We start from the raw sequence: 12462 nt of genomic DNA on the forward strand, positions 1-12462 counted from the left end.
TTCCATTATTAGAAGCCTTCTCGGCCTTCGCAGACAATGATGGCTGTGCAGGCCAAGTCATTGGGTAGATTTAAAGTGGTTGATAGGTTCTTGATTAGTAAGGGCATTAAAGTTATGGGCAGAAGAGAGGAGAATAGGGCAGAGAAGGTAAATAAATCAGTCATGATCAAATGGTGGAACAGACTCAGTGGGCTGAATGAGATAATTCTGCTCTTATGTTCTTATTATTCTCCCCAACCAACGTGGCAGACTGCATTGTACAAGAATATAGTCTACCACCTCCACTACTACGTTAGAATCTGTGAGGGATTGGCAAGGGAGATATTGTGGGATTGTTCCCTCAGCCTCAAAGGCCTTGAACTGAACAATACAGTCTCTGGATAAACCACTGAGGATTCAGATGAGGAATGCAGAACAACTTTACCCACAGCACTGTAAATCTTTTGAATTAAGGTGCAACCACGTTGGTGGGTATTGAGTAACAGATAAAGAATAGAGCACAGTATAGTCGAGCAGTGGGACAGGCCTTCCGGCCCACAATGTGGTGCTGGACCAATTAAATTAGTAATCAAATGGCCAATCAATCCCTTCTGCCTACACAATGTCCATATCCTTCCATTTTCCTCATTCATAAGACTATCTAAATGTGCCTTAAAAATCCCTAATGTATCTGCCTCTACCTGTGACGATATGCACCCAACCGGGCCAGCTTCCAGGGTTTAGGCACTCCGCCTCTCCGGAATATGGGTAGCTGGTGATTCAGGTCCGCTCCGCTAATTGATGGCTACGTTTTGCCACCAGGATTTCAATATACACAGTATGAGCACCTGAACTAAGGTTTGGTGCTCTATCATCAGCTCTACCCCGGATTCTCATTTAGCATCCTGGTTTTAAACCCAGTCTTTGTTTAGTCTTGATTCGTATCTCGAATCTAGTCTCAGATACTCCAGTGCTTGGGTCCCAACATCCTCGCCTAGGCTCTCTTCACACTACCACCACCCCAGGCAGTGCGTTCCAGGCACCCACCCCTTCCTGTGTAAAATAACTTGCTCTTGACCTCTCCTTTGAACACATCCATTCTCACCTTAAATGCATGCCCTCTGGTATCAGGCATTACAAACTTGGGAAAAATATGCTGGCTATCTAATCTATCTCTGCCTCTCATAATCTTACAAACCTTATCAGATCTCCCCACAGCCTCTGCCACTCCAGAGAAAACAACCCAAGTTGTTCAACCCCTCATTATAACACATGCACTCTAATCTAGGTAGCATCCTGGGAAACCTCTTCTGCACCCTCTCCAAAGTCTCAACATCCTTCCTATAACGGGACAACCAGAACTGTGTGCAGTACTCCAAATGTAGACTAACTGGAGTTACATAAAGCTGCAACATAACTTCCTGACTTTTGAACTCAGTGACTCAACTAATAAAGGCAAGTATGCCACTTGTCTTCCCAACCACCTGTCAATGAGTCTAGCCACTTTGCTTATCAAATGTACTATCTTTTCACAGTTTCCTTCTCCATGGGCTGAAATCCTGCACTAAAGCTTCAAATAAGTCAGCATTCTCGAGCACTTAGGCAAACTCAAGCACCACCACACACAACTGCATACTCTTTCAGAAAGCACAGTTACACTCTCACACAGTCATGCAACACACTTTTTCACACATGTTCACGCTTACTCCCACCACTTCTTTGTATCCTTGCTCTTTTCGTAGGTACCGTGCAGGTCTAACCTACTGACTGCAAGTTGCCCCTGGTGTGTAGGGGGGGAAGCTGAGGGAAGTGTGGGCAGAATAGAATGAGATCAGTGAAGAATTAGTGTAATTGGTTCTTGAAAGGCATGATTCTATGCTGCATGCTGTGTTGAGCTCTGACCCTGAATACTGAGCCATTGAGGGGATAACGCAATCTATCTCTCCTCTGCTGGGTTTGAAACCTTTCAGGGACAGGAAAGACTGGAGCTTCTTACATTAATTGGGAACTGGGATTTGGCTGATGGAGGTGCTGATGGTTGCCATCTCTCTTGGCCCATAATAACCCTGAATGAACTCTATACAGATTTTGAGCATGCAATAAGGAATAAACTACCAAAGGAACTAGAGGATGTCGGCCTTAGTCAGAGTCCCCTGATGTTTTATCCTCATGAAGTTGCAAATATTTTGGATACAACAGCTTTCCAATCTCCGGTAAGAAATATTCCTTTTACCTGGCTAGACATCAAACTTTAGATCTCCCTTTTTAAAGCTCCCTGCTTGGGCTCTATCTCCTTGTTTAAAATGCTCCTTGCCTTAGCATCCAGCTCAAAATAGATATTTGTTCCTGTGAAACAAAGTGAGAAATGCATATACTATTTTAGATTGTATTTATTCTCGAAGTTACAAATAGAGCAGCGACCCTTTTAAGATGCCCATTGAACCCATTAGTTTCTGTATGAATCCTCACAGATTTATTTGTGCGATACAATATCAAGATCAAAGTTTTGTTTCTGTTTCACCTTGTACATTTCAGATATTTAGCTCTGTCACCTCCCGTGAGTCAGAGAATCTGGAACATCTGCAGACAGAGGTATCCGAGTTACGTCAGGAAGTGAAAAAACTGAAGGTGAGGTTTCTTTATACAAAGGATGTGGTGCAACGAGATGGTGGAACAATTCTGTTCTTTTTGAGTTTGAGTCACAGAATGTGGGAGTTAGTAGCAAGGGCAGCATCTATTGCTCAATCCTAAGACCCCTTGAGAAGCCAGTTGGTGAGCAGCCAGCTTGAACTGTTATGTTCCTGTGGTGAGGCCACCTACATAATGATGATGACCCAGTTAGATAATGACTTTTGACCCAGCAGTAATGAAGAACAAGGATTATATTTCAATATTTACAACTGAGGATGGTGAACAATTCTTTTTGCTGGGAAGACTCGACTGACAACCAAATGACTTCTGAGCACCTGACTAAAAGTCCCAAACGTCTAAAAGTGTCTTTACTGCAGTTACTCTAACTGTGCTTTAACAAGGAATCCCGTCTCAGAATCACAATTTCCTGCAGTTTTTCTCCCAGCTATGCAAGGAAATCTAGGCAATGAACTTAGACTGAGTGCAAATTGTAAAACTGCACACATTGCAGTGGAGGAGAGCAGTGCTGATGATGTGGATGAGAGATATTTTAGGTATTTTCGCTTAGTTGAATACACTGAGTTGATTTATACTACTGAATTGTTATCTTAAATATACATCAGTGTTTCTAGTACTGTGATTTTAAACATTTTCATTTTAAAAACTGTTAAATATTTTAATTTTTCAGTAATGTGAATTATTTTAATAATTTTTAAATACTTCTCAGTTTGTGAATTCCAGCTTTTTTAATAGTCTGTGCAGCCTCGTATGTGAGCTTAGATCAACCTGCAGATTGTGCCCTACCTTGACCCTACCCACCTTGGCCTTAATAGTCATAATCATAGTCATAGTCATACTTTATTGATCGTGAGGGAAATTTGGTTTTGTTACAGTTGCACCAACCAAGAACAGAGTATAAATATAGCAACATAAAACCATAAATAATTAAATAATAATATGTAAATTATGCCAGGAAATAAGTCCAGGACCAGCATATTGGCTCAGGGTCACTGACCCTCCAAGGGAGGGGTTGTAAAGTTTGATGGCCACAGGCAGGAATGACTTCCTATGACGCTCTGTGTTGCATCTCGGTGGAATGAATCTCTGGCTGAATGTACTCCTGTGCCCAACCAGTACATTATGTAGTGGATGGGAGAAGTTGTCCAAGATGGCATGCAACTTGGACAGCACCGTCAGATAGTCCAGTTCCATCCCCACAACATCACTGGCCTTACGAATGAGTTTGTTGATTCTGTTGGTGTCTGCTACCCTCAGCCTGCTGCCCCAGCACACAACAGCAAACATGATAGCACTGGCCACCACAGACTCGTAGAACATCCTCAGCAGCGTCCGACAGATGTTAAAGGACCTCAGTCTCCTCAGGAAATAGAGACGGCTCTGACCCTTCTTGTAGACAGCCTCAGTGTTCTTTGATCTGTCCAGTTTATTGTCAATTCATATCCCCAGGTATTTGTAATCCTCCACCATGTCCACACTGACCCCCTGGATGGAAACAGGGGTCACTGGTGCCTTAGCCCTCCTCAGGTCCACCACCAGCTCCTTAGTCTTTTTCACGTTAAGCTGCAGATAATTCTGCTCACACCATGTGACAAAGTTTCCTACTGTAGCCCTGTACTCAGCCTCATCTCCCTTGCTGATGCATCCAACTATGGCAGAGTCATCAGAAAACTTCTGAAGATGGCAAGACTCTATGCAGTAGTTGAAGTCCAAAGTGTAAATGGTGAAGAGAAAGGGAGACAAGACAATCCCCTGTGGAACCCCAGTGCTGCTGTTCACTCTGTCTGACACACAGTGTTGCAAGCACTGTGGATTTAACTTGGATTTAAAAATGTTAAAAATGTCATATTAGATCATTGCAGTAAGACTATAAGACCATAAGACATAAGAACAGAATTAGGCCATATGGCCCATTGGGTCAGCTCTGGCAATCAAACATGGCTGACTTATTATCCCTCTCAACCCCATTCTTCTGCCTTCTCCCCATAACCTTTGACATCCTTACAAATCAAGAACCTGTTAACCTCCAGTTTAAATATACCCCATGACATGGCCTTCATAGCCATCTGTTGCAATGAATTCCACAGATTCAACCCCATCTGGGTAAAGAAATACCTCCTTCCTCACCTCTGTTCTAAAGGCATGTTCTTGTATTGTGAAGCTGTTCCCTCTGGTCCTGGACTCCCCTGTTGAGTAATTAATATTTCAGTAATATTTGAGTAATGTTGTAAACATATTGTTTGATTCAGCATTCTTTGTTGTTTACATAATTAATTACAGGTTATATGTAAAAGTACGTGAATAGCATACGTCACTATGTCACCACGTCTTAAGTGCACTCCTTGCTAAAGTAAAAACAAAACTAAGACATGTATCCCCTAGCTCTGTGTTTTTTCTTTCAGTTACTTTAATGTTTTGGAGTTACAAAACATAACAGTGGTGATGAGTAAGTTAAAAACAAATCCGAAAACGTGGAAGCGCAGTGAGACATTTGAGTTTTCTTTTAAAAAGTGCAACATATTAGTTTCTTCGCAAGAGGAAGAGAAAGAGTTTTAAAAAAGGGCAAAAAATGGATGAATCACAGTTCCATGAACTGTGAGAACAGGAGGTTAACAATAAATATATAAATAGCAGAAATGGCTGGCTACACTGGAAAGATAAACGTAGTCAATTGCTATTTTGAAGCAAATGAAAAGCCAATGAAAAATGAGCACCAGTTTTGCTGAGTGCATTGGGTAGAAAAGCAAACAGTTTGCTTAGAAATTTAACTGCTCCAGCCAAACCAACTGAAACGAGATTTGCTGATATCATGAAAGTAATGCAGGAACATTTAGAACCAAAAACCATTGTTGATTGCAAACACTTTAGCTTTCATAAGCAGAATCAGAAGGAAGGGGAAACAATCTTAGCATATGTGGCTGAATTGAAAAGATTGTCTGAACATTGTCAGTTCAATGATGGGCTTAATGATGACATGACCGATCATTTAATTTGAGGCATCTTACAAGAAAACATTCAAAAATGTCTAAATGGGAATTCAAACATATCAAGGGTAAAATGGTATTAAACAAAAATGCCACACCCAAGATTTGCAAAGCCTGTCCAGTCCCTTATACCATCTGTGATAAAGTAGTCAGTGAGCTAGATCGCATAGAGGCTGATGGAGTTCTTTCCAAGCCTGAATGGAGTCCATAGGCAATACTAGTCATCCCAGCAGCTAAGAAGAGTGGGTTCGTCAGGTTCTGTGGTGGCTTTAATGTCACCATCAACCCAGTACTGAAAGTAGATCAATACCCTATGCCCTGGATAGAGGATATCTTTCAAACCTTTCTGGAGAGAAACATTTCATCAAACTTAGCTGAGGCTTATCTACAGATGGAAATGGAAGAACAGTCCAAAGTGTTCTTCACCATAATCACTCACAAAGGGCTTCATCAATATAACAGGCTTATTTTTGGAGTAGCTTCTGCACCTGCACTCTGGCAGAAAACTATGGAACAGGTGATACAAGGCTGCCCAGGCACTCAGTGTTACCTGGATGACATTATTGTTACTGGTGAGGATGACAAGGAACATCTCCAAAATCTCAAGACAGTGTTTAAAAGATTAGAAGGCTATGGGCTCTGAGCATGACACAAGTGTGAATTTTTTAAAATCAAACATCACTTACTGTGGTCACACCACTGGTGCATAAGGATTGTACAAGTGTGCTGAGAAAATTCAAACAGTGGTGGGTGCCTCAAGGCCAAAGGATAGGTCTCAGTTGTCAATTACTATAACAGGTTCCTGCCAAACTGGGCTACTGTGCTCCACCCCTTGAACTCATTTCTACAGAGAGGGCGGAATTGGCAATGGGCAAGGCAGTGTGAGTTGGCTTTCCAAAAGGTAAAGAAAATGGTGATGTCAGGCACTGCACTCACACATTATGATCAACATTGTACAGTGAAGTTTGCCATACACTATTCAGGATGCCAACACACCCAGAAGAAAGGTGTCTGGAGCTGTCAGACCTCACTTCAAAGGTTCATTTTATCGTCAAAGTATGCATGTACAATACAACTTTAATATTTGTCTACTCCAGATAGCCATTAAATACAGAAAGACCATGGGTGTTGATGAAAGAAAAGACATCAACTCCCCCCCACCCCCGACATGAAAAAGAAAGGAAACAAAACTCGCAGACTCCGAAATCCACCCCCACAGCAAAAAAGTGACAATAACAAACCCTAATCCCTTCACACAGAAAAGAACCGTGACAATAACAATCCTTAATCCCCCCCATTCGCAGAAAAGAACAGCAACAGTAGCACCAATGCCCCAAATCCCCCCACACTCAAAAACATTAACGGATCACCCACCCGACATTCGGCCACAAGAAAGAAAACACCGAAAAACTGAAGGAAACCAGTATAAAGCACAGTCCAAAAATCACATAAATAACAGAGTATTGGAACCATCTTTTCATCTGCATTCGAGGTTAGCAGCCACGTGAACTCAGTCCTTCCATAAAGAGCGACTGCCAACCCAGATACCGGGGGCTGAACGCGCCAATCTGGCTGCTGACCATCTCTGTTAGGAGTGATTGCTGACCCGTCTGCATTCACCTTGGTGCTTCAATCTTCCTCCCCTCTTCGAGATGGAGTCGTTCAAGACCCCACATCCTGTCTTTGTTTTTGTTTTCCACGAGTCAGCTCATGTTCTTGGTCCTTTTGGTCCCCCATTTCTAATCTCCACAAGCCAGTTCTCCGGACACAGCGTAGCAGTGAAAACTTCGATCAAGTTCCAAACTGTACGTCACAGGCTCCAACAGTTTCTGTAACACAAACAAGACAAAAAGACAAGCAGAAGGCGTAGAAAACGTGAAATAATTGGAGAGGTTTGCTATCTGAAAGATGTCACCTGAGGAATCATTGTTCACCTGGCCATCTTGACATCCTTGCAGTCCCAGAGGCGACTCATACAATTACCATGGAGGAAGCCCCAGAACCTGAGATTGTTTCACATGAGCTGCACACTTCAGTTATCAGTACTCACAATGAGTCCAGACCTTCTACTGACCAGTTAAACATGATGGCCACGGCTAGAATTAACTCCTGCTTGGGCAAGGACCCGGACCAGATGCAATTCACCCTCTACCACAACAGGTCAACAGAGGATGCAATCTCACTGGCTCTCCACTCTTCTTTCGAGCACCTGGACAACAACAAAACATATGTCAGGATGGTATTCATCAATTACAGCTCAGCATTCGAAACCATCATCTCGCTCAGTATTAGTCACTAAGATTCTAAACCTGGGCCTCTGTACCTCCCTCTGCAACTGGATCCTTGATTTCCTCATCAAGTGACCACTGTCAGTGTAGATTGGTGATAACATCTCTTCCTCACTGACAATCAGCACAGACTCAACTCAAGGATGCGTGTTTAGGCCATCACTCTGCTCTCTCTACACTTATGGCTTGGCACAGCTCAAACACCGTCACTGAATTGGTAGGTGACCCCACTGTTTTGGTTAAAAACTCAGGTGGTGACAAGGGGTACAGGAGTGACGCAGATCGGCTGACTGAACGGTGTCACAACAACCTTCTACACAACATCAGCAAAACCATAAAATTGAATGTGGACACCAGAGAGGGAAGTTGGGAGAACACACACCAGTTGTGGAAAGGGTGAGCGGTTTCAAGGTGCTGGGCACCACCATCAGTGAAGATTTGTCCTGTGCTCAACATGTTGATGCAGTCATGAAGAAGGAAGGCCAGGGGCTTTACTTCATTGGGAGTTTGAGATGATTTATTGTGTCACCAAAAACTCCTTCAAATTTCTATGGATATATGGCGGAGAGCATTCTGGCTGGTTGCATTACTGTCTGGTATGGAAGCTCACAGTTCACAGACTGCAAGGGGTTGCAGACGGTCATAGATTCAGTCAGCTCCATCACAGGCACTCCCTCCCTTCAGTCGAGAGTTGGTGTCTCACGAAGGCAGCATCCATCGTTACATACCCTCACCATCCTTGATATGGCCTCTTCTTGGTATTACCATCAGGGAGGAGGTACAGGAACATGAAGACCCAGTGTCAATGATTCAAGAACAGTTTCTTTCCCTCTGCCACAAGATTTCTGAATAGTCCGTGAATAACGGACCTCATTATTCCTTTATTTTTCACTATTTTTTAAATTTTTATTAATTTTACAGTACTGTGCAAAAGTCTTAGGCACTTATATGCAGTATTTTTGCACAGTACTGTATTTGTCAATGTGGAATGGAGAGCGGGTTTGTAAATCTGGCCAAAGCCAAGGATGTTGGGAATGGTGAGAGTGGAGTGCCACAGGAGGGGTGTGGGACAGGTGGCAGAGAGGGAGTGCCAAGGGTGAGGGGTGGTGCGGGTGCAGACACGCCCAGCCCTGAGACACCAGGCAGGGTCATTTAATTCCAAACAATTGGTTTATTGATCATTTACGGAATGTCTCTCTGGTGCTTCCCTTCCCTTTCCCTCTCCCTTCCCCTTTTCCCAACCATGATTCCCCTCTCCCTGTCCCCTTCCCACTCTCAGTCCACAATAGAGACCCATCTCAGAATCAGATTCATAATCACTCACATATGTCATGAAATTATTTTTTTCGGTAGCAGTACAGTGCAATACATAAAATTACTACAGTACTCTGCAAAAGTCTTAAGCACCCTGGCTATATATGTGTGACTCAGACTTTTACCCAGTACTGAATGTCTTTCCACTGTACTACCGACACAAAACAATACATTTCATCTCATATAAATCAGTGATAATAAACCTGAATCTGATTCTGAAATAAAAGAGGAATTACACTTGGCACACTCTTCCATCCTCAGCTAAATCTTCCCATTGCTTCCAATAATTTATATATTATTGTTATTGCTGTTGTAGTGTTATCATTCAGTTATTGGGACCAAATGTATGGTTTGGTATAGTGAAGGGAAAATGCAAAGAATACACATTTTAATTTTATTCATGATAAGCAATGACCACTGCATAAAATGAACAATAAAATGTAAACATTTATATAGGGACATCATGAACTCCAAAATAGTTGAAAAGTATGGATGTTACTGCAGCACAGAGAAGTGGTTGACCATGTATCGGACACAGAGAAGTGGTTAACCATGCATTAGTTACCTAGTGGTTAAACTACTGGATTCACAGCCCAAAATCACAAGAAATTCTGCAGAAGCTGGAAATCCACAGTAACACACACAAAATGGTGATGAAGCTCAGCAAGTCAGGCAGCATCTATGGAGAGAAATAAAGTCAACATTTCATGTCAAGACCCCTCACCAAGGCTGGAAAGGAAGAGGGAAAAGGCCAGATTAAAAAGATCAGGGAAGGGTAAGGAGTACATACTGGCAGATGGTAGGTGAAACCAGGCGAGGGGTGGGTTGGGTGGGGAATGAGGGAATGAAATTGGAATGCAGAAGATGATAGGTGGAAAAGGTAAGTGGCTGAAAAAGAGGGACTCTTGTTGGAGAGGACAATGGACCATTGAAGGAGGAGGGGCACCAGAGGGAGGTGATGGCATGTGAGGAGAAGAGAAGGGGTGAGAGGGGAACCAGAACTTGTGACTAGAAAATAAGAGAAGGACAAGGGGAGAGAACTTAATATTCACAGCCTAGGAGTTGCTGTTGATCCAGAATTATCAGTCTGAATCCCACTATGGCAGCTAGGATTCAAGTAATGAGATAATCCAGCAGTTAAATAAAATAATAACTAGTATCAGTAGTGATAACTGGGAAACCACTGGTTTTTTGTAAAACCCATCCAATTCATCAGTGAAGGGAAGTGGCAATTCTTACCTGTTCTGGCCTCTGTGTGATACCAGACACAGCCATATGGTTGACTCTTAATTGTCTGTGCAATTTGAGACAATAAATAACCATCCCTATTGTGTCTATCATTAAGACCTCTCACCATCCAGGACCTCCCCTATTTTCATTGCTACCATCAGGGAGGAGGTACAGGAGCCTGAAGATACACAATCAACGTTTTAGGAATATCTTCCTCCACTCTGTCATCGGATTTCTGAACCCATGAGCACTATCTATTTTTTGCTCTCTTTTAGCACTACTTATTTATTTATTCTTTTATATTTCTTATTTTTAATTTGTAGTAATTTTGTTATGTTTTGCACTATATCACTGTCACAAAACAACAAAGGTTCATTTATTTATTATTGACGTATACGATTCTGAAATATTTCTTCTCCAGGTAGCCATGAAACCAAGAAAATAAAAGAAAGGCAGCACAATCATCAACCCCTAAATCTTTCCTCCCTGCACAAAAATGCGAACAATAACAGAACATGCACATCAACCCCGAAATACCTCCTCCCACAAAAAATGAACAAAATGGAACAGGCACATTGACCCCCAAATCCACCCCCTCCACATAAAAATGAGAAAGATGGGGCAAAAAACACAAAATACAAAAAAAACTATAAGACCGATAAAAAGAGTCTATAGTTCAAGTCCACATCCCAAACACAGAAACGCTGGGCAGCATTCTCCAGGCCCAGCAGCAGGCTCTCCCCTCTCAGGTAGTGTTGCAGAGTGATCTCAGCAATCAAAAGGCAGGCAGCCATGCTCACCTTCTGCATTCCCTTCGATGTTTCAATCTCCCTTGTTGCTTTTGTCGGTAAACACTGGAAGTTTTAATTGGTGGAATGGCGTTGAACCGGCTCGCGCCCTGTCCCCGCAGCCTGCCCACCATGAGGCTTGCACACACTTCCCCAGCTCCCGGAATGCTCTCGGAGACTGCGGAGCACTGAAGCACCCAAACGATCTCCAAACAGCAAACCACAGGCTCCAATAATTCCAGAATCACATCCAAGTCAAAAAAAAACAAACGTAAAAGACATTAAAGAAGTGAAATATATGTATATTTTACATGACATACATCACTGATAATAAACTTGATTCCAATTCTGATTATAATTCTAATTCTGGGATTCCAGAAGCAACAATGATGTACATAGTTACATCATAACTTTTAGTGATGTTGACCAAGGGATAACTATTGACTGTGAGCTCCTCTGTGAGCTTCCAAATAGGGTAATGAAATGTTTCACATCCATCTCAGATGTTAATTATTTCATTCAATGTTCACAATTTTGTTAATTAATCTCAAGGTAGGTATTTTTAATAATGTAGCTAACCAAGTTCTGTGTATCATCGAGTCTTCCTTTGCCATTGTAGGCTCTCATCAAGGAGACAGAGAAGAGCAAGAAAACACTAGAGGATGAGCTTCATCAGCTCTCTCAGGTTAGTGTGACTTCTGGCTGCAGAAATGGGAAAGAATTGCCATTCACACTCCGCCTGTTTGGGAAGTCTATGCACCAGTCAAGTTGCCTCAGAGGTGAAGAGCGGCATTGAAAGAGCTAACTCTCTTGTTTCCAAATCCTGCAGAAAGCAACAGCTGCACTTACGGAAAACAGGACTTTACAGAGCAAGCTGCAGTTGGCCAGTTCTGTCCAGCACCAGGCCCTCAGTGCTGAGCAGGACTATGAGGAGGTGATCCGTCTTCTGGAAGCTGAGATCACAGACCTCAAAGCTGAGCTGGCAGAGAAGCTGCAGAAGGATCGTGCCGAAGTCTCCAAGGCGAGTTATATTCCGACTGATGTGAGATAGCTAGGTGCACGTGGGTGGGAATGAAGTGATTCTCTTTGTTTCACCTGAGACCATGAAATCTGAAATTTATGTTAAGGACCACCACCCCACCCCTTCTAGCTCACACAACACCAGCTAAGTTTGCTGGAATGGAAGATTTGGGATGTTGTGTACGAAACAGTTTGCAAGTTCTTCACTTC

General features: G+C 42.6%; 1 protein-coding gene across 1 annotated transcript in view; it reads left to right on the forward strand.

Annotated features, from left to right (window-relative positions):
* The window catches only part of si:dkeyp-72e1.9 (syntaxin-binding protein 4), a 132316-nt gene that overhangs the window by 96783 nt on the left and 23071 nt on the right, over positions 1-12462 (forward strand). Inside the window, exons 14-17 of the mRNA XM_063059192.1 lie at positions 2065-2192; positions 2515-2607; positions 11852-11917; positions 12062-12253. Of these exons, the coding sequence (XP_062915262.1) occupies positions 2065-2192; positions 2515-2607; positions 11852-11917; positions 12062-12253 (479 nt within the window). The remainder of the gene's footprint in view (positions 1-2064; positions 2193-2514; positions 2608-11851; positions 11918-12061; positions 12254-12462) is intronic.

The sequence above is a fragment of the Mobula hypostoma genome, chromosome 9, assembly GCF_963921235.1.
Source record: "Mobula hypostoma chromosome 9, sMobHyp1.1, whole genome shotgun sequence".
NCBI lineage: Eukaryota > Metazoa > Chordata > Chondrichthyes > Myliobatiformes > Myliobatidae > Mobula > Mobula hypostoma.